Source organism: Podarcis bocagei (genome assembly GCF_964188305.1).
Source record: "Podarcis bocagei genome assembly, chromosome: 16".
NCBI lineage: Eukaryota > Metazoa > Chordata > Lepidosauria > Squamata > Lacertidae > Podarcis > Podarcis bocagei.
In genome coordinates this window covers 28,779,625-28,800,620 of record NC_138142.1, presented here as the reverse complement: position 1 = coordinate 28,800,620, position 20,996 = coordinate 28,779,625, and the positions used below count along the sequence as shown (strand labels likewise).

Genomic DNA, 20,996 nt, shown 5'->3' with positions numbered 1-20,996 from the left:
AGTACACCTGGATGGGGGCGAGTGCGGAGTGGGGGGGGGACAGGGGGAGAAGAAGAAGTGACAGAGACAGCCCGACTCTCTCCGGCGGATCCAACCTTGGAGGCAGCTGCCTTGCTGCTTTCTAGGCTGCCGCAGTGGAAAGGGGAGAGCCCTCCAGGGATCCACAGAGCTTCTGTGTCAGGTGTCAGAACCTCCTTGCTAGCTGGGGAGATTGGCACAAGTTGCCCAGTTTCCTGCCTCTGTATCGCGGGCAGCCAGAGAGGAGGTTCCTCGACACAGAGTCAAATCCCAGTGTTTACCTGGGCAGCTCCTAGAGCTGAAAGCAGCCCTTGGGAATCCCAGGTACCTGGACTGCAAGTTGAGGAGGTGTCTGGGACTTCCTCTCCCTGTCGCTGCCTTGGGGCTGGTGCACTGTGAGAGAGCAGGTGCTTAGCATGCGGAAGGTCTCAGGTTAAGTACCTGGCAGTATCTCTAGGGGATAGGAAGGATCCTAAAAAAAAACCACACTGGCCTCAGTGGAACACCAGTATGAGCTGGCAGGAGGACAGCCCTTCTGCATTCCTCCCCTTCATTTAGCCAGACCCCTGTCCTCTGATGGTGATGGCCACTTTAGTGGGGACTCTCATCCTCCTCCTCCTCCTCCTCCTCTTAGTCAGTTCTTGTAGATGGAAGGCTATAGGCTGTCTGCCTTTTCACCACAGCCCCCTTGTTCCTTGCCCAACTCCCTGCTCAGTCTCTCTCCATCTGCCACTACCTAGCAACACGCTTGTCTGCCTTCACACCTTGACTGCTTGACTAAGGACTGTTAGTCCACCCAAGTGGCAGCTTTTGGGGGACGCAGCACCCATTACCAGCTTGCCAGGTCAGCTTACCCTCTTCTGCCATGGAGATGGGCACTTGTGGAAGGCAGTGGGCCTAGGTGGCACCATGCTTGGTGCAGACTCGTTGCTCTGAGGATCCTGGTCCCGTCTCTTTTCTTGCGGCTTGTTGAAATGCACTGGGGAGGAGGGGAGGGCTGGATGTCAAGCGCATCCTCCAATTCCAAGAACTCAAAACGTGTGATGAGGATTCAACAATGATCACCGTGATTTAGGTTGGTTGGAAGTTTCTGAGCAAAAGCAGCATGTAAAATGCTGGATTTTACATGTTAGCACGTCATCATAACCCTCACTTAATTTTTCTATCGGCAAGATGTAAGGTTTAGGCTACAATCCTATAGGCACTTATTGACCTAGGAGTAAGCTGCACCAAACTCAATGGAGCTTATTTCTGAGTAGGTACACAAAGAATTGCACTGCACGGCTAGCTAGTGGCCTTTTCAAAACCTGAATCTTCTTAAAATACCCATCAGTTTCCAGTTCTGTGCAGAGGTTTGTTGGAGCTCCCTGTGACACCCTGACGCTTTGGGGTGAGGATGGGGGCAGCCTTGGTCACCTTTGGATACCTTCATCTGCACTTATTCTAGGAAAACAGGAGGCTCCTTTTCCCCCAGTCAGACCTATTCCGGTCCACCTGGTTCAGTATTGTCCACACTGACTGGCAGAACCTCTCCAGCATTTCCGGCGGAGGGGGCAGGGTCTCCCCAGCCTACCTGGAAATCAGGGATTGAACCTGGGACTTGTGCCTGCAAAGAAGAAACTCTAGCACTGAACTGCAGCCCTTTCTGTCACTATCAGCAGCTGTCAGCTGGTGGATCAGAGCCATCCTTCCTTCTGGTTTGAAGAGTATAGAAAAAGTAATTGGAACTATGCCATATTAATCTATATTCTTTGTCTTTGTCTTTTGGCTCAGTTGTTTCGTGGGGAGCTCCAGTGTTTAGAAACTTTGCATTGCATGCAGAAGGCCCCACGAGGTCCATTCCCTGCTGGTAGCATCTCCAGGGAAGGCTGGGAGTGTTTCCCTTCTGAAACCCCAGAGAGCCACTGCCAGTCAGTGCTGACAGTTCTGGGCTAGGCAGATTCAGTTGTCAGTACAAGGAAGCTTCCTGTTTACTACATGCAGGCCACAAAACCCTTTTCATACTTGTGGACCGCAGGAACCGTTGGTCCAGCAGCCCACCTTGCACAAGTCAGGGAGGGGCAGACCACTGACCTGGAAATGACCTGGGCCTCCTGTGTGGTTTTGCCTGGTGTCCACCAAGTTGCTGGAAACGACCTAGTCAGTTCTGATGGTTTCTGAGCCGAACCTTTCTTGCAGAGCCCGCAGTGTAGGTGAGTGGGCTTGTGCTTAGGGGCCAGGCTTAACCAGGCCCAGTGTGTTATTGGGTGAGGGGCTTTATAAATATTTGGTGGAGGTTCACTGGAGTCCAATAAAATTCCTCTCAGGAATCCCCCCAAAATGCCTGCATGCCCAGGACTTGAAAACCCCTCACCAAAATTCAGAAAACTCCAGCTTTTGTGGTATCCCTAATTTCCAGCGACCAACCTTGGTTGCCTGGGTAACCGGCCATTTGGGATTTTTCCTGAGCTTTTCCACTGGGCTTTGAGCAGCAGCGAAGGCATCTGCAGGGGACGGGGCTGCATTTCACCATCATTGTTTTTTATTTATTACCTTTTTACCCGCTGCTCAAGGTACTTGCGTGGTTTTCCCTCACCCTCCATTTTTTCTGTAGTAACCCTATGAGGTAGGCTTGGCAAAGAGAGTGCAGCTTCCTAATTTAAGTGGCGATTTAGACGCGGGTTTCCCACTTCTGACGCTCTGGACACTGCACACCACTCATTTCTTGCCTGGCCTGGAGGCTCTGATCCTATGGAACTCTTCTGGGGTCAGTCTTCGTCTCTTGGGAGGTTCAATGTCTGCAATGGTTCAACCTTCCTTCCTTGTGATCTGTCTCTTACACACAGCTGCAGAGAACCTGGTGGGCTAGAGGGGGAAGCCCCTGGGGACTGTCCCTGCCCTGGTCTTCGTGAAATATCCACATCAAGATTAGAAGTCAAATGCTGTCACTTCACTTAGGACTTCTGTCTCTGCCTCAGATTCAGGTGAGGCAGAGGAAGCACTGAGGTGATGGCTAGAGCCTGTCATGCATTGACAGAGGGCCCAATAACTGGTTTGTTTGTTTGTTTGTTTGTTTGTTTGTTTGTTGGGTTTATATCCTTCTCTCCCTCCTCATTTAATCCCCACAACAACCTTGGGAGGTAGGGTTGGGCTGGGAGGCAGTGACTGGCCCGAGATCGCCCAACGACCTTTGTGGTCAAGTGGGGATTTGAACCCTGCTCTTCCAAGTCATAGCCCAACACTCTTTACCACTTCTCAACACTGACTCTCGGTGGTTGTGGATTGTTTGTTCAGAGAGATGGTGCCAAGTGAGAGGGTCTGCCCTCTCCCCAAAGGGTTGCCTTTCCCATGGGTGTGTTTGTAGATCCAGCTTTGGCACTGAAGCGCCAAAGAGCACCCATAGCATTGACCATGCTGTTCACCACTTGGCAGCTGTTGTGCCATTGGCAACCTCCTCCTGGGCAGGGGTCGCTTGGCATTGGTTCTCACTGCTCAGTTAACCTCCAGGCTAGGTTAGAATCAGAGGTCACCTAGTACATGAAACCTGCTCCTGCAATTTCTTGATCACAGGACTGCTTTTGAAGACCACTCAGAAATGCCTGTGAGCCCAATATATGACTGACTGGACCAGCCAGTTCAGAGACAAGCTCTCTGGCTCCAGCTCCGTTTCTACGTCCGATTCAAAGTCATCCTGGGGCCTTGCCTGCTGAACAGGGGGGCTTCTGCTCAGCTACTTCCCTCTCTAGTCATTTGCCATTTGCACCCTTTGATAGGCAAAGGTACTCTCCACATGCTCATTGTGGTTTCTCATGCCGCAGGGGTGTGGAGAGGACACCTCCGGTCCGGCTGGCAGGTCTTCAGGCCCCTCTGCAAACAGCGGAGGAAGCAAAGTGGCTCTTTGCAGCTAAGAGCTCCCTTAATAGCTGAGTGCCCTTGAGAGCTGACTCCCTCCCCTGGCAGTTTAAGAATTCCCCTTTGAACCCCTGGCAAAGATGCCTGCCAGCCTCTCCCCTTTGTGGCTGCAGGGTTGTGGGGCTGCACGGTTTGCCCAGGGACTTTTCTCATCCGCAAAGGGGTCGGGGGGGAAAAATCACCTTCCACCCTGCAAGTTCCCCTCTTGATCCCAGAGGAGTATGGTGTGGCTGGCAGTCTGCACATGCTCAGGCGATCACTTTACAGATGCCCCTGAGCAGTCCTGGGAGGACAAGATTTTGCTGTTGGCAATTGGACCCCATCCAGCTTCGTGTCCCACGCGGTGGAGCGACACGTCCCTTGATGACCAATCCGTCTTCTTGTTCTTGCCATGCTCTGGTTTCCTCCCGCTTCCAGTTTCATCCCCATTTTCCCAGGCCTTAATGGGTGATGAATTATTCATTGCTGCCCCTTTTCCCGCAAAGTCTCTCTGGGAAAAGGGGGGGGGTAGGATCTTCGCATCTCAGCGATGACCTACATTTTGATTTTCTTTCTGCATCTCTCTCCAACTCTCCCTTTACAGAGGGTGAGCAACCAAGGCGGGGGGGGGGAGAGATTGGGGAATTCACTTCAGGCCCACCCAGCCACTCCCTGTGCAACATTGTGCTGGGGAAGAAGGGCCCGGGGGTGAATGGCTGCGCCTCCAAAGAAGGGCAGGGCTGCCACTGGCCCTTGCTTCCGAGCTCCTAGTGAAAAAGGAGCCTGAGCAAAGACCTGAAATGTCTGTGCTGCTACAGTGGCTCTTACCTCCCACTGGGGGCCTGTCCCCATCCCCCCCGCTGCCACCTTCAAGGTACCCCTGCATCTTCTCCAGTTGGCCTAGAGACTGGGTGATGTTCAATAAAGGTAAAGGTACCCTGCCCGTACGGGCCAGTCGTGACCGACTCTGGGGTTGCGCGCCCATCTCGCTTGAGAGGCTGGGGGCCAGCGCTGTCCAAAGACACTTCCGGGTCACGTGGCCAGCGTGACAAAGCTGCTCTGGCGAGCCAGCACCAGCGCAGCGCACAGAAACGCCGTTTACCTTCCTGCTATAAAGCGGTACCTATTTATCTACTTGCACTTAAGGGTGCTTTCGAACTGCTAGGTGGGCAGGAGCTGGGACTGAACAACGGGAGCTCACCCCGCCGTGGGGATTCGAACCGCCGACCATACGATCGGCAAGTCCTAGGCGCTGAGGTTTTACCCACAGCGCCACCCGCGTCCAATGTTCAATACCCCACAGCTTAAGAGCACATTGTGTGGCACATATTTTTGGGTCAGGCACATGGTTAGAGCCTCCTTTGCAGGACCTCCATGATGGAAGCCAGCTGCTTTTGGACTACAACTACCGTCATCCCTAGCTATCAAGACCACTGGTAAAGGATGATGGGAATTGTAGTCCAAAAGCAGCTGGACACCCAAGCTTGGGAAGCACTACTCTATCCACACCACCACACTGGCTTTCCAAGGAGGAACTGGAAACCAGGCAGGGACCAACTCCAGCCATGCCAAAATGCAGGGATAAAGAAGACAGATGGGGTGTTACACAAAGGGAGCCCGGTTTCTTCCTGTCCCTTTAAATGGATCGGGGGTGGGCATTATGGCGGCCCATTCACTCTTCTTGTTTGCTAGCTGTGCTGTGGGTGCTCTGTGGAATGCAGGAACAAAATGGGTGGCCTCTGCCTCCACAGGGCTTACAGCCTATCTGAGCCGTCCTCAGTCTGGTGTTTTGGGTTGCAAACCCCATCCACCATCCCTGACCGTTGGCCAGCCATGCCAACTGAGACCGCAGTCAAAAACATGTGGAGGGTGCTGAGTTGGAGAAGCTGGTTGTCTGAGAGATGGGGAGGAAGAGTGGTGATTGGGGGTACCTTTCGAGGTGCCTTCAGGTACCTTTCGAGGTGCAATAAGGGGGGGGGGCTAGTGAGAGTTTGCTGAAGGAGGAAGCCAGCATGTCTGTGGGTTGGCTGCTGACTGAGGGAGGCAAGGAGAGCGCATTGCCTGTAGTCCATTAAGGCCTGCCTGCATGTCATGCACCTTTGCTGGATTCAGCCAGTAGGTTGTGGCTGAGCCGGGGCGAAGGAAGGGCCTCTGGGAGCCAGGACTCCTGGGTTTTTGTCTCCAGCTATGAGAACAGAAGAACCCAGCATGGCAGGAGGAGGCGAGGGATCTTCAAGGAGTCTCTCTCCAATCCTGAGCCATGCCAGGCTTCTCTGGAAGGGGTCAGGGCTCTGTCCACTGATCAATACTTGGAACAAGCGGGCTGTGATGGGGGGGATTGGCTGAGCAGGCTTAGGCGGGCAGCTGCCAGGAGCCGTCTGCAGAGCTGCACAGGCATGAAATATGCATGAATATCCCCCGCCCCAGCTGAGCGGCCTGCTCCGTGCATGGCACGTTTTGTTTTCTCTCCTAGCTGGGGCCTATTCTGTGCTTGCAGCAGAATTGGGTGGGGGAACACAGGGCACTCAACGAGGGTGCAAACAGTCAGGCCCAGGAGGTGGCCCTAGGAGCAGAGAAGGCCTGAATGGTATGGCAAAATTGTTGGGTTGGGGGGTGGCAGCAAGGAAGGGGCTGTGCCATTTTCCAAGCTGCAAAATGCCTCTCTTCAGGTCTGTGGGGGGAGGCAGTCATTTGAGGAGTTGTCCCCCTTCCTATTTAAAAAAACGTTCCATAGGTTGAAATCCAGCACAGCATGGAGAGGGCCGGATCAGGGCAATTCTCCCTGATACTCTCACTTTCTACTTCCATGATTTTGTATGTTTTTATCATATACAGTGGTACCTCGGGTTAAGAACTTAATTCGTTCTGGAGATCTGTTCTTAACCTGAAACTGTTCTTAACCTGAGGTACCACTTTAGCTAATGGGGCCTCCTGCTGCCACACAATTTCTGTTCTTATCCTGAAGCAAAGTTCTTAACCCGAGGTACTATTTCTGGGTTAGCAGAGTCTGTAACCTGAAGCATCTGTAACCCTAGGTGCCACTGTATTTGGTTGTAAACAAATCTGATATTTTTCCTGAATTGTGGTATATAAATATTTTTGTAAATAAAATAATTGTTGCTGTTGTTGCAAAGAAGGGGACAGTCATACCCTCTTCGCCAGGTGTGGGTGCTCTGAAGTGCTTCCCTATCCCATTTTTCCCAGAAGTGTTCAGGGCCATGTTGGGAAGGGGAACTGCTAATTCCTTGGAGCCCCTTCTCTGTTACCTTTACTGGTTGGCAGCGTTTTATCGCCCCATTTATTTTTATTGATCTTTTAATTTGTGCTAAAGTGCTTTCTAAAACAGCCATTTATATATTAAAAATATATGCACGTAATAACGCTTAAAATGAAAGGGTGGCATGGTACCAATGCGAATTTTTAAAGAAAAAATCCTTCCTTTTTCCGATCACATAGCATTTTAGCAATTGGCCTCCTCCCCCGATTGAAGTACTTCTTGTTTAAAAAATTCGCCCAGAGCTCTGTTATGTTACTCTTCATATTTGCTCAAAATGGCAAAAAGTATTTTTAAAAGCAAGCTGTTCTGCGCAGTCACCTCTTGCAACCGTCTGCTATCAGAGAGAGCCAGAAGACAAAAGTGATCTGAGGGGGGAAAGGCAGGTAAAATGTGAGCTAATCAAAAGCTGAAAAGGAGGCTTCCAGTCTCTGCAAGTCAAACATAAAACGGTCTAAGCAGGAAGGTCCACCTCACAGAGTCAGCTGCAGAACTTGAGGTGTCAAGTAAGTTAGCGAAATGAATTATGTATCAAATCTATAAAATTTTCAGCTAGCATTTTTTTAAAAAGCCAATCGAGATGCCAGGAAACATTTCTTTCAGATCAAATGGATTGATGACTTTGAAGAAAGACTATTCCACAATAAATTTGGACTTGGAAATAGCAGCTTCCCTCGGGGGTAGCCAGCCTGTGGGGACCGGTGATGTTGTTAGACTCCCATCAGCATCACCATCATCACGGTTGTTGGGCCTGCTGGCTGCCAGGAGTCTGACAGTGTTTGGAGGGCGCCAGCAGTGATGTCGAGTGCAAAAACTTCCACAGAAAATCTTCCGAAATAGAACATTTCCCAGTGCTTCATTTTTCCACATAAAATCTTCCGTTTCAAAAGTTCATTAACAGCACTGTGAATGGATGTTTGTTGCAAATACAAGCTTGGCAATTTCAAAAATTTTAGCTTTGTTTACTAAACACAGGTAAAACTAAAATGTTTAGATTGTTCTGTTATGGCAGCAGAAAGTTTTCCAAAGCAAGCTAAGAAACTTTCTGATGCAAATTACCCCGTGTAAATTATCCTCATTTGCAAAGGGCAGAAATTCATTTCCAAACTTACATCACTGGCTACCTGTTCCTCATTTCCAGTATGTTTGAATTTTAAAGGGATGTGTTATAAACTAATACTTGGGTGGTATTTTACTTCCTGAAGAGCAAGTCAGATATAATCATATAATGGTATACCAGTGCTAGAGATGCCACCCTGGTCATCATCCTAGCATTTTTTTATGCCTTTTGGACTTGTCCAGACCTCACAAATTTATTGGATCTCTACAACAAGTGACATTAGAAAAAAAATCTGTGGCTACAAGTTGCCCATAGATCTATTTGTCAGCCTTCTGTAAAATGGATATGTAATGGACAAAATATCTGAGATCTTCAGGGGGAGTCTTTGTTCATGGGGTCCCCTGCAGCTCAGACGCATGTCTCGCACCCAGGAGGACCCAGGTGCTCAGTGTTGCAGGCCTGATTCTGTGGAACTCCTGGCTGAGAGGAGACAAGCCCACAGCCTGTGGTTCGAAGGCCCTTGGCCACAGGACCTTTCCTATTTCAGCAGGCATTTTAAGGACGCTTTCTGTTTTTATTATTCATCCTAATTGATCTTCTCCATTGCATGCTTTTAAGTTTTTATGTACACTGCTTACAAACTATAGTAATTAAGCGGTATATAAATAGCTTTAAATATAAATAATTAAATACTCCAGGTCATGCATTTATTAACAGCAGCTGGATTGGTTGGAGGTGGAGAAAGATTAAAAACCCACCCAAGATTGATAAATGGCACGTGAAGATATGGAACTGAGCTTGTGTGGTCTATTGCACCAATGTGGTCAGAGTAAGGGGGCAGACAACAAATTGGCCTTTTTATACAGAAATCGAATCTCCATTCTTTTAACATAAAAGAGACATGAGCACAATCAGGGAATCACAAATAAGCACCGTACCAAATTTAACAATGGATTTTAAAAAAGAAGATTAGCTGAGAGGAAATGCTCACTTGTGCATTCAAAACATGGCAGGATGTGCAGGCAGGGAGAGCGCAGTGCTGTCAGTTGTGTTCCTGCATCTCAACTTATGGCCTGTAGCAAAAGTTGGATTGTGCTGCCAGGAGCCACCCCTGTCTAGAAGCCCCCAGACAAGGGTACTTTCAAAATGGGTATACCTCATCTAAACTCTGAAGTGGTACCTTCTATCTTCTCCTTGTATAGCATGAGTTGATGGTGCCCCCCTGCGTGTGTTTACTGGTCGGCCAGTCCCACTGAGTTCCGTCGCTCGTATAGCAGCCTTTGCCTTTGCCGGGCCAAAGCAGCTGTGTGAACAGCCACAGGAACAGTGTTTGGCCCTGTAAGATAGCCAATGCACACATGCTGCCACCTCACCTGCGTGAGTCAGCCCATTAGCAGAGGAAACTGCAGAGGAGGTAGCTGACAGAGCTGGGGTGAGAACTAACAGGTTCCTGGGTTCTCAGGAATGGGGAAGGTGCCAGGATTGGCATCCCTTGAGACCTCAGGAATTCGTCCAGCCCTTTAGAAAGGGGAGGCTGGTGCCAAGGCCCCCCAGCATGGAAAGGGATGGGTGCTGTTTGGTTTGGGGAGGGCAGTGCGGAGATGATCCCTCGCCACCTCTATCCTTCCCAGCCCGCTGGCATCTCGGTTGCCCCTCCCAGTGCGCCTTCTTCTTCCCCTCCAGGTTTGGTTGCTGACAATTTCTGAGCTAATCAAGGAGGCTGACAGAGATGGATGGGTGGCGAAGCAGAGGGGGACAGTTGGCCTTGAAGGCCGCCTTTGTCACTCAGAGGAACAGGTCAGTGGAGAGGCTGGCAGGCCATCGCCCCTGCACAATGCCCTTCTCCTGCCAGCTCACGGGAGGGCACAGTGACCGGTATGTGGGGAGTAGGTTTCTTAAGGAGGGTCCTTTCCCTAACAGTCTTAATGAACCTCAGGCATACACAGAGAGAGTTTTGCAGCCGTTGTTGACTTCAGAGGTGCTCAAAAGCAGCCCTCTGTCGCCCCCCACCTTGCCAGGCCTCTTCCTAACCTCCTGCAGGCCCAGAAAAGGGGAAGGCCTTGCACCTCTTTCTGCCTCCATCTCCTTCCCAGTTTGCTGCTTGCAGCACACTCTGGAACTGAAGTGAAATTTCACATCAGTTAGGAATTGGGTGAACTGTCAGGACTTTGGTTTTTGAACATTTTTAGTCTTTTTGTTGTTGTTTTTTGATGGGGAAGGGCAGGGCACTTCTGCCTCCCTTTAACCCAAGTGTCTCTGCTTTTATGCCTCCTTTTATTACTGTTTTCTTTACTTGGTTGCTTTGGTTTCCTAAGTACAAAAGAAGTTGTTTTGAATGTTCTTGAATTCTGATGAAACAGATTAGCATTTGGAGGAAATGTTTCCTCCTCAACTTGCACCCACAAGTGTTTTCTCCACAACTTCCAGGAACCTCTGACTTCCACAGGAGAAGCTGCAAAGAAGGTTTTTCCCTTTGCTGGTAGAGGTTGGCTGGGGCAAAGAGGTGACTTTCCTTCTGCTGGGTGTGTGTGTGTCACCTCTTGGAGGTTTGACCTACACAGGCTGCTACATGCTTTCACCCTCTTCAATCTCATATAACCTGCAACATTTAAACACCTCTGTAGCTGAGGGAGAGGAAAGCCCCTATTCCATATTACTCATTGCTGGAGTTGAGAAGAGAGACCAAAGTCTCCCTAGTTAGTCTAGGGCAGTGGTTCCCAAGTGGTGGTCTGTGGACCACTCCCATAGATATACCAGAATTTTCAAAAGTAGGGGATCCATGGCTTGGCTTTTGAAAAACAGGGGGTCTGCATTACTTAGCTAATTGGGAACCACTGGCCCAGAGGATGCAGGGGAGGCAATCAGCCTTGCAAATAAGCCCAGCCGAGTTACTTCTGTGCTTGCTGCAGATGAATGGAAGCCCTTTCTCCACAACCACTCGCCTCTTTGCAGGCATGTTAAACAATAAACTGAAAGCTCTCCTCTCTTTCCTGTTCTGTGGGCACTTGAGGCTAATGGAGGAAGCACGTTGTTTCAGGGGAAGTCAGCTCACAATTGAGGTCATAGAAGCTGTCTTATGCAGAGGGCAGAGGAAATCAGGACCTTGGAGAGCTCCCAGTGAGCCCTGCTGGCAGGAAGAAGACTCCGCTCTTGCAGGCAGCAGGAGCCAACTGGCCAGGCCTGTGATGGGGTTGGCGCCGTCTCCTCTGAGGACCTGGATGGACTACGGATGGGACCTTGCCAGACTTTATGGTCCTTGATGCCTGTGAGGCTGGAAATACGGAGTGAGGCTGGAAATATGGAGGCCAATGCAGGAGCGTTGATGGTGGCAGGGCTGTGTCCTGGCAGCTAGGACCCCCAAATTGGCTACTGATGATGATTTCCGCTCCCAAGGCCCCACTGTCGAGGGTCACAATGGGCTGACAGAGGTCAGGCAGAGCGACTCACCTCGCCTCCACTGACCTGCATGGTTTCAAGGCTAGTCATGGAGGGAGGGGCTTCCTTGGCTCTGCAACTGGTATGGGCTGGAGGAGGGAGAGCAGGAAGCAAGGTGGAAGGCCTGGTCACCTGTGGCTATTGTGCAAGTTAGGAAGTACAAGGCTAGACTCAATCCCAGGTGCAGCGATGGGAGTCCAAATCTCTTCCAGTACTTTTTTTTTCCTGTGGAAGATTTCCAGCTCCGTAAGCCCATTCCAATAGGATGCCAATACAATGTTAGGAAATCTTGGCATTTTCAATGTGTTTTTTTAGCTTGGTTTACTAAATACAAGTGAAACAAACTAGCAAGATTAGATCACTCTCCAGGGCACAAGGGAATTTTCTGGTGCAGATTGCCCTGTGCAATTTAAGACTAATTTCATAATTTTCCCAGAAATTGCACGCATCTGCCAGGTCCTCTTACAGGAAAAGAGAAAGTTATTCAGGGCCCAACTGGGGAAGGTCTCCCTGGAATCTTTTCTTCAAGAGCAGCTGGACTAGGGCAATGGGGTGAGGACTTCACAGTGTTAGAAACTCAGATATATAAGCTACTTGCCAAATGGCACCTTAAATTTGGGTTACGGTCGCCACAATGGAATGTGTAGGCGTCTTTTTTGTGGTGCGATATTATTATTCTTCATTTCATTTATATACTGGTTTATATTTTAAAGAAAAAAATCTCGAAGTGATTTATAATACATTAAAAATTCAAATAAAGCAATCCAGAATAAAACAAATTTAGGCTTCAAAGGAAATATTTCAGATCCTTCTCTAAGTGACATTTGCTTTCCCCATATTTATTTACCCACTTAATTTATAGAACTGCCCCATAGCAAAAGTAATCTAGGAAGCTAGTGTGGTGTAGTGGTTAGAGTGTTGATCTGGGACCTAGGATATCAGAGTTAAAATCCCTGTCCAGTCATAAAGCTCACTGGGTGACTAGTCACAGCCTCTTAACCTTCCTTACAGGGTTGTTGTGGGGGGGGGGGCGGGTTAGCCATATATTCCTTGGGGGAAAAAGTGGGATATAAATGCAATAAATAAGCTCTTCTGCTTGCCTGCTTAAGAAAGCAGGAGGGGCCAACCAGGTCAGTTGACAACCTGGTATCCAGAGTTCTCCACACAGTTAGATACGCACCAGTAGCAAAACACACCTGGCACCTGAGGAATTTCCCCTACACCTCACCCATCTGCCATCGGCTGTGCTCCTCTAGAAAGCCCCTCCCCTCCAAAGACCTGGCTCTCTAAGCTGAGGTGTCCACATGTTCCTCAGTTTCCTTTAGCTCAGGGGTCAGCAAACTTTTTCAACAGGGGGCTGGTCCACTGTCCCTCAGACCTTGTGGGGGGGCAGACCAAATTTTTTTGGGGGGTGGACGAATTTCTATGCCCCACAAATAACCCAGAGATGCATTTTAAATAAAAGGACACATTCTACTCATGTAAAAACACGCTGATTCCCAGACCGTCCGCGGGCCGGATTTAGAAGGTGATTGGGCCGGATCCAGCCCTCAGGCCTTAGTTTGCCTACACATGCTTTAGCTGCTGCTGCTCTACGTGCGTTGCTTGAATGTGTCTTTAGCTCACGGGTTGGTCGGGACTAATAGATGCTGTAGTCTGAAACATCAGGAGGGCACCGTGTTGGTGAAGGCTGCTTTAGGTGGCTGTTGATCACAAACCTCTTTCAGAAGCCATTGTGAATGCGCGGTTGATATGCGCATAATCATGGGGCTGGAAGCAGCCCTGCTGCATGTGGGAGGGGGGAGAGCTGTATAACCATAATTAATTTCTTGTTTTTGGTATTTCCAACAAAAACCTAAAGCACATTGGTTACAAACAATCTAAGCCAGGATGCTAAGATAATGATCAGATTATGGGCGGGGGCAGGTAAAAAGGGTTTTACATTTGCCACCCGCCACCTCATCTGCCACACCTCTGGGTACCAGAATTTGGATCCCTGGGGCCTACCCTCCCAGGCCTATCTCTGGCATCCTGAGAAGTAGCCCCCATTCTCTCCCTCCCCCAATCCTGGGAGCATGATAGCCTTGAGCCACTTCTTTAGGGAGCAACTCCACACATAAACACAGATCCTGCTTCTGTTGCCTGACTAGCTGGTTGTTGGAAGCCGAGGCAGTGGGGCAAGCTTCCAGTCTACACTGGTCTGCCAGGCTAGAGGTTACAACATGATGCATGTCAAGGCCATGTCCTGAGCTGCTCTGAGGACCAAATGAGGCTGGCTAGTTGAAGTGGGGTCCCACCGCCTGTTTAGGTTTTCAGCTTCAGACCCCACCACCCAAGTCACTTGTTGTAGTCCTTCTGCCTGCCTGATCAAACAACCCACCTCTGTTACCTCTTGTTCCAGAGGATGTGAGGTGCTGAGGAGGCCAGTGGAAGCCAGCCATTTCGTTAGCTTGGCAGGATTCCTGGAATGGCAGAGGCGTGTGCCTGGTGCATCTTCAGGCAGCTCTGGGGAGCCTGTTGAGGCCTTCCAGCTCTCCCCATCATCCTTGAACATTAGCCAGACTGGCTACTGGGAGTTGGGAGTCCATCCACCAGCATCTGGAGGGGCTTCCCAGGTTCCCCCGGCCTGCTTTGGGGGCTCGCTCCTTCCTCCCCATGAGACACTCAGGGATGTTGGTAAAGGCAGCTGTTATTCTAGAACAGACAAAGGTATCAGCTTGATGGAGAGGCGTTGGGGGGTCCTGGCTAGGAGAACCAGAAAGGCAGCCCGAGCGTTTGTATGTTTGTATGTGAGGAGGAGCTAGGCTTGAGGGGTGATGGATGGCTCTGCTGGAGCCCATACCTCAAGGAGGGCTGAAGGGAGGGCTGGGTGGCCAGGAAACGAATGGGCCTGTCTCAGCCCTTATCCCTCCAGGTCCATCATCCCTAACCTGCTTCCTCCCACCCCCAACCTTGTTTTTGCGGCAGAGATGGGCAGGGGACATGAAGGGGCTATCCTGGTGGGGCACTTGGGCATTGCAGGTTGAGGTGGAGGTTACAGGAGGGTGCCAGAATGGGGGCTTCCAAAGTCTATCCCCAGCAGTTAGGTGCTGAAGGTCTGAGCTATGCTTCTCCCCATACGGTCCTGAGATTTCCATTCCCCAGATATTGATAACTTCAGCGGAGAGGGCAGATAAGACCCAAAATATGACAGATGGAGTCCCTGAGCATGGATGGCTCCCTATATTCCAAATTGATGTCTATGTCCCTCCAGACTCCCATCAAAGGTGCTCCCCCCCTGGGTTAAAAGCCAATAAAGATCCTTCACTCCCAGGTGTGAGAGAGCTGGATGATGGCAGAAGCACTCTGCACATGTTCCAGCACACTCATCGCCATTCCTTTTGTGCTGTGTGTTAAGCAGCTGTGCTCTGGTGAAAGCGAGCCAAGTTGAGCCCTTGCCCAGAGCAGCTTGTGAGCGGTCCGAGAGATCTCAAGTTTAATCCCTGAAGTTTCGTCCTCCACCGGTAGGTGGAGGATCCCAGAGGCTGCAGTAGACCTTCCTCTCTAACTTTTCTCTTTCTTCCTCTTTCCAGCTGGGACGACATACATTTTTGGGAAGGGCGGGGCGCTGATCACCTACACGTGGCCTCCCAATGACCGCCCCAGCACACGGGCCGACCGCCTGGCCGTGGGTTTCAGCACGCACCAGAAGAACGCCATCCTGGTGCGGGTGGACAGTGCCTCTGGCCTCGGGGACTACCTGCAACTCCACATAGTAAGGATGGCAGAGGGGCTGGGCTGGGGGAGGGAGGGGGGAGGGAGTTGGTGGGGAGGGGATCCAGGTTGGGGAGGGCCTGATTTTTCAAATAAGCTCTGGGTTCAAAACTGGTGCAAATGACACAAATCCTGGGGAACTGGGTTGTGAGGTGAGGGGAGGTTGTCCAATTTCAGATGTATGTTTTCCCAGACACTCACAGGGGGCCAAACAGAACACATCTCCCCACGTTTTCTCATTTTACAAATATTTTAACAAAAAAAACCAAAATCTTTACATAATCAATCTGCATTTCCCTCGACTTCCCTCCCTTCCTTTCTGTGGTTACTTATTTTATGTCTGCTGTTACTGCATATCCAATTCGAGCCTATTTTCTAATTTCCCCTTTTTGTTATTTTTTTCTGCGCGTGTTTATGTCAATTCTGCTAATGTTTTAAGTTGTTTACAATACATCTTCAAATAGTCAATAAATTTTCCCCATTCTGTTTTAAAAAGTCTCTCTTCTTGGTTTCTTATTCTTCCGGTAAGTTTCGCCATTTCTGCATATTCCATCAATTTTAATTGCTAGTACTCCTTGGTTAGAACTATTTCTTCTTTCCATTTCTGGGCATAAATCATTTGGGCAGCCACAGGAGCATACATATATAATTTTTTCTGTTCTTTGGGTACCTCTCCACCAATTATACCTAAAATAAAAGCTTCTGATTTTTTACAAAAATTATCTACAACATTTCCCCCCCCAACTCATTATAAATCATTTCCCAGAAAGATTCTGCTACCTTACATGACCATCACATATGGAAAAATGTACCCTTCATCTCTTTACATTTCCAACAGATATCTGGTTCTGACTTATAAATTTTTCTAATTTACTAGGAATCAGATACCACTTGTACATCATTTCCATGTGATTTTCTTTTATCGCATAGCACACTGTAAATCTCAAATCCACATTCCACAATCTTTCCAATGCTGCCATTTCAATATTATGTCCTATATCCATAGCCCAGAATCATTGATGATTCATCCTTTGTTTGCCATTCTGATAGCATTTTAGACATTACTTTTTGATTATTTAGCAGGTCTTTTTCTAGTTGAGAGGTTTGATTTGTAGGTCACTAGCTGTTTAAATACACCCCTTTCCTCACCCAGATGGGCCTATTTCATGGGGAGATTTGACAGGGGCCGAGGCCTGAGGGTGGGTTGACACTTCTGGGGCTTGTGAAAATTACCCCACCCCACCCCCATTATACATCTTCAACTTTCACCTTCTTGATAGGCAGTTCTAGATGGTATCTGAAAGTGTGGACCATGTTGCTCTTGCCACCTTCGCTTTGGCAGGAGTGAGTGGGGGGCTTGGAACTTCAGTTGCTGAACTGCCTTGCCTTGCACATTGGACTCGAGTAGGATGGAACAATTCAAGGAGAGACCATTTGGGCCCTTCCAAGCTGTTCTCTGTCAACAGATGATGGCTGGTGTTTGTGCATACATACCCCCCTCCCACAGGTTCAGCCCTTGATTGTTTCTGTCCAGACCTGTATCCAAGCCAGCCTTTGCATGAGCTCCCTTAGAGCTCACCCCTTCAGTCCCAGTTTTTTCCTGTGTTCTGGGGTTGTGTGCTGACAATCAATGTGCCTTTCCCACATCACCAGAGTGGGGCACGACAGACCCCTGGCTCTTAAAAAGAGGTGTCCTGGAGTCAAATCCTGCCCTTTTTCGTTTCTGCTCCAGAGATGTGGGCGCTTGCTGTGGTCCTGCCTGGAACTCTCCATGCGCTCAGACACAGCATCCTCTCCTGCCACTTCTGCAGCCCTGGGTTGTGCTCAGCTCGAAACAAGGCCGGCCCAATTTGCACACTGGACAAATAGGCCCTGCAGGGAGCTGCCCTGCACCACCACTGCATACACTCAGATACCATCTTCGCTTTTGGCACTGAGCATTCCTTTCAAGTCCCTGACTTCGGGCAAGAAACAAAGAGGGGCTGTTAGGACAGGATTCCCACCCCCATGTTATGTGTTGCTGCTGTTGTTTAAAATATATTATTCTTTAAAAATAATAATGGGGTGTATTTGAGTGGGCCTGCACGTTGCAGCGGGGGTGGCCTGCCTCCCTCCCTCTTCTGCTCCCGGGTGATGGAGGCTGGACCCCTTCCGCTATTCCCTTCTGCCTCTCCCGATCTCTCCAAGCAGGACAAACTGATTAATTCCTCGCCCTGTGTGAACGCAGCGTCTCAAAACAGGCCGCAGGCACCCAGTCCATCTCTGTGTCGTTCCTATTAATATTTATGCATTAATGGCTGCGCATGATATTGGGAGAGGAGGAGGAAGAGAGCTCGTTACTTAATGAAATACTCATTGCCCGGAGGGGGGAGCAGGATGCAGGAGGCTAATTTCTCCCTCGTGTGCATGGCTGTGGTCGGGCGCCCTGGATGGCGGAGTGCAGAGTCATCTCTCTTGCTCCTTCTCTGAGCTGCCATGGATGCAAATCGACGTTTCGTTGATTAGGTTTGGGTATGTCTTCAGGTATATGGTGGCAGCCTCTCTTTTCTCTTGTGGGGTGGGGCTTCATTTCCCCCCCTTCGAGGAGACAACATGCCTGGATGAAGTCTGCATTTTGTTTCAGCAGGACAGGCATTCTGCACAGATCCTGGATTTGGGAAAATTCAAGCCGATGGCCTGAGATGCAGCCAATTGGCGGCCTCCTCCTCACAAACACACACTTCCCTTTTATGTAAGGCTTTGGCTGCAGGTCACCATGAGGCAGGGCTAGTGTGTTTTGGGGGGCAACAAGCAGCATTTGGGTGGAGGCTGCCCCATCAGCTCTCCTTCACCCCTCCCTTGGCTCAGCCAGGAAGAACAAAACTGCCATGAGGCTTAGCTAGCCATGGTATCCAAATCCAGGGCGTTGTTTGCGACAAACTCAACAAGTTACAAATCTGTCATAGCTGAAGCCTGGCTAGAGTTTGGACATTGTGGGAAACCAAGCTGAATGGCAGCTTCCAAGCTTGTTTCTCTGCATCAGAGAAAGAGAGAAATGGGAGCAACTGAGCAGTGTAAACCACGATAAGCCAAAAACCCTGGCTTATTGGAACATTTAAAGCGAGCCGTAAGGCAATGGCGCCCACCTGAGAGGTGCTGGAATTGAATTCTGGTGAGTTTGGCTGGGGGGAAAAGCCCTGACTGCATTTCTTTTGCATGCCTGTCTTGGCCAGAGGCAATCGCTTGGGCTGAATCCCTTCTGTATTTGCCCCCTCCCACCTGTCAATCACCTGACACCAGGCATGGAATAAGTGAAGCTATGGATGCCAAGGCTTAGAGTGGGCTCATTGTGGTTCCTTTCCAGCTGGGGCTGTAAGTTGGCACTGCTGGAATGCAGTGCCTTTTTCTGCTGCACTGCTTTTCACGGGAACAGGCACCGTATTCCTGCAGCACCAAATTGAAGCCAAGGCTCAGCACATTCTTAAGCCTCAGGAGCCAGGACTACACCTGCCCTTTGCTTAGTGTCAGGTGACAGGTAGGTGGGTGTGGCTTGGCCAGACAGCCTTGTAGGCAGCAGCATGGTGGGTTGATGCTGCTCCTTTGGTTGGTTGGTCAGTGCAGTGCAAGCTCATTGGCCAGGAACTCCATGTTGATTCTGCTGGTGCATTTACACCATGCTGGTCTTGCCACCTGCTCCCTCTTCTAGTAACCGGCAGAGACGTGGCCAGCCACAGGTCAGTAAGCAGCGCCACCCCACCCCACTGTCTGCAACTCCTTGTGGGCCAAATTCAGGAGCAAGCCAAATTGGGCCTGGCATTCCCCATTATTAGTCTACACCCAGAAGCAGGGCCAGCACTCTGTACAGAATAAACCGTACCTCTCATGACTTACTTAGAAGTTACAGCTCTGTTAGTTCAGCCTAAGATTGCATTAGCCTTGTTTGGGGCTGTGTCACATGGCTGACTCATGTTCAGCTTCAGACCAGTTACAGTCCCAAGCTGCTTCTCACTCTGCCATCCTGTGCCTTTCTCTGGAGGTGTTAAGTCTCCTTCAGCAAAAGCAGTGAAAAGTCTTTTGGCACAACACATTTATTATGAACTCATGAAACCTGCCTAAGTAAAATGGTTGGTCCTCAAGATGCCACAAGACCCTTTGCATTTTATTTGTTCATAGCTGTTTTTGCTTAGATGTAGAACTTTGGGTTTGGCCCAGCTGGATTTCATGCTATGAATTTCACCCCAGCTTTCCAAGTTGTCCAGGTGATTTTTGAATTGTACAGTGGTACCTCTGGTTGCGAATGGGATCCGTTCCAGAGCCCCATTCACAACATGAGCAGAACGCAACCCGCGTCTCCGCATGCACGGGTTGCGATTCACCGCTTCTGCGCATGCGCGTGGCGTCATTTGAGCACATGCGAGAGCGGTGAAACCTGGAAGTAACCCGTTACGTTACTTCTGGGTCGCCGCGGGACATATCCTGAAAGAACGGTATGACTGTATTCCTCATTCCCGAGGTGTTATCCCCCCCTCGTCTTCCCAAGTCTGGTAGGCAGAAATACAGAGAGAGGGGCTGGTACAGAGTCAGAAAGTGAGTTTCATGGCTGGGTAGAGATTTGAACCTGCGCCTCCACCATCTTGTCCACTGCTCTGACCACTAGGCTGCTCTGCTGAGCTGCAGCTGTCAAGTGGGACTTGCCTGGGGGCCAACCCTTTCTCTGCTGGGCAGCACTAAGGGCTGAGAGCTGCAGGGGGAGGGAGAGAGGCACTAGGACTCCTGGGTCCTCCAAGATGTGGCCAGCATGAGCGTTTTGGCCCTTTATCCAGTCAGGGAAGCAGGGCATGTAGCATCAAGGTGGCCTACAGGTTGGTGCCCTCACAAGGGCACCCACATCTCCCCAGCTGCCCTGTGGCATGTGCCGAGCGAGGGTGCTGCCACTAATCCTGTCTGGCAGGAGAGCAGGCAGGCTGGCGCAGAGAGTGCCCAACGTGTCAAGCAGGCCCCTGGGGCGGCCTCCGCTACACTCCGGCGCCTTCGCCTCACATCCTCATCTTCGTCACGGCCTCGCCAGGCTAACGTGGGCTGACAGCGTAACCTACTGGTGCAGATATGCTGGTGTCTGTTCCTCACACTGCCAGGCTCCTCGGGTCCAAGGTCCTCCCAGGGGGTGCCCAGTGGATAGCTAGTCAGCTGGGAAAGGGGTGGCAGCAAGAGCCCTGCAGCTGGATCTGGCCAAAGGGGGGCCCATTGAGTCTCGTCGGCTAACCAGATGCCTACAGGCTCTCCCCACCTGTAATCCACAGCAACTGGTCTTCAGAGGTTCGCCACCTCTCATGCTGGCGGGAGAGCACAGCCGCTTTGGATAGCAGCCATTGATAGCTTTATGCCCCATGGGTTAGAGCGAGAAAGTGGGTACTCTGAGGCAGGACTCAGAGGGAAGTGGCACTTACTGGTGTTCTAGAGAAAGGGAGCCAGGACTCCTGGGGTTTTACCCCAGGCTTGATCAGATGATTTGGAATCTATAGAGTGTTCCAAAGCCCATGGGCACTGGGAGGCTGGGTTCCCTGTTAATTACCCAGTTGTCATTCCCTGTGGCTGTTCCCCCACAAA

General features: G+C 50.2%; 1 protein-coding gene across 35 annotated transcripts in view; it reads left to right on the top strand.

The window, feature by feature from the left end:
* The window catches only part of NRXN2 (neurexin 2), a 355,283-nt gene that overhangs the window by 253,154 nt on the left and 81,133 nt on the right, over positions 1-20,996 (top strand). For all 35 annotated transcript variants that reach the window (XM_081174008.1, XM_081174004.1, XM_081173998.1 and 32 more), the window contains one exon: positions 15,230-15,411. In XM_081174008.1, the coding sequence (XP_081030134.1) occupies positions 15,230-15,411 (182 nt within the window). The remainder of the gene's footprint in view (positions 1-15,229; positions 15,412-20,996) is intronic.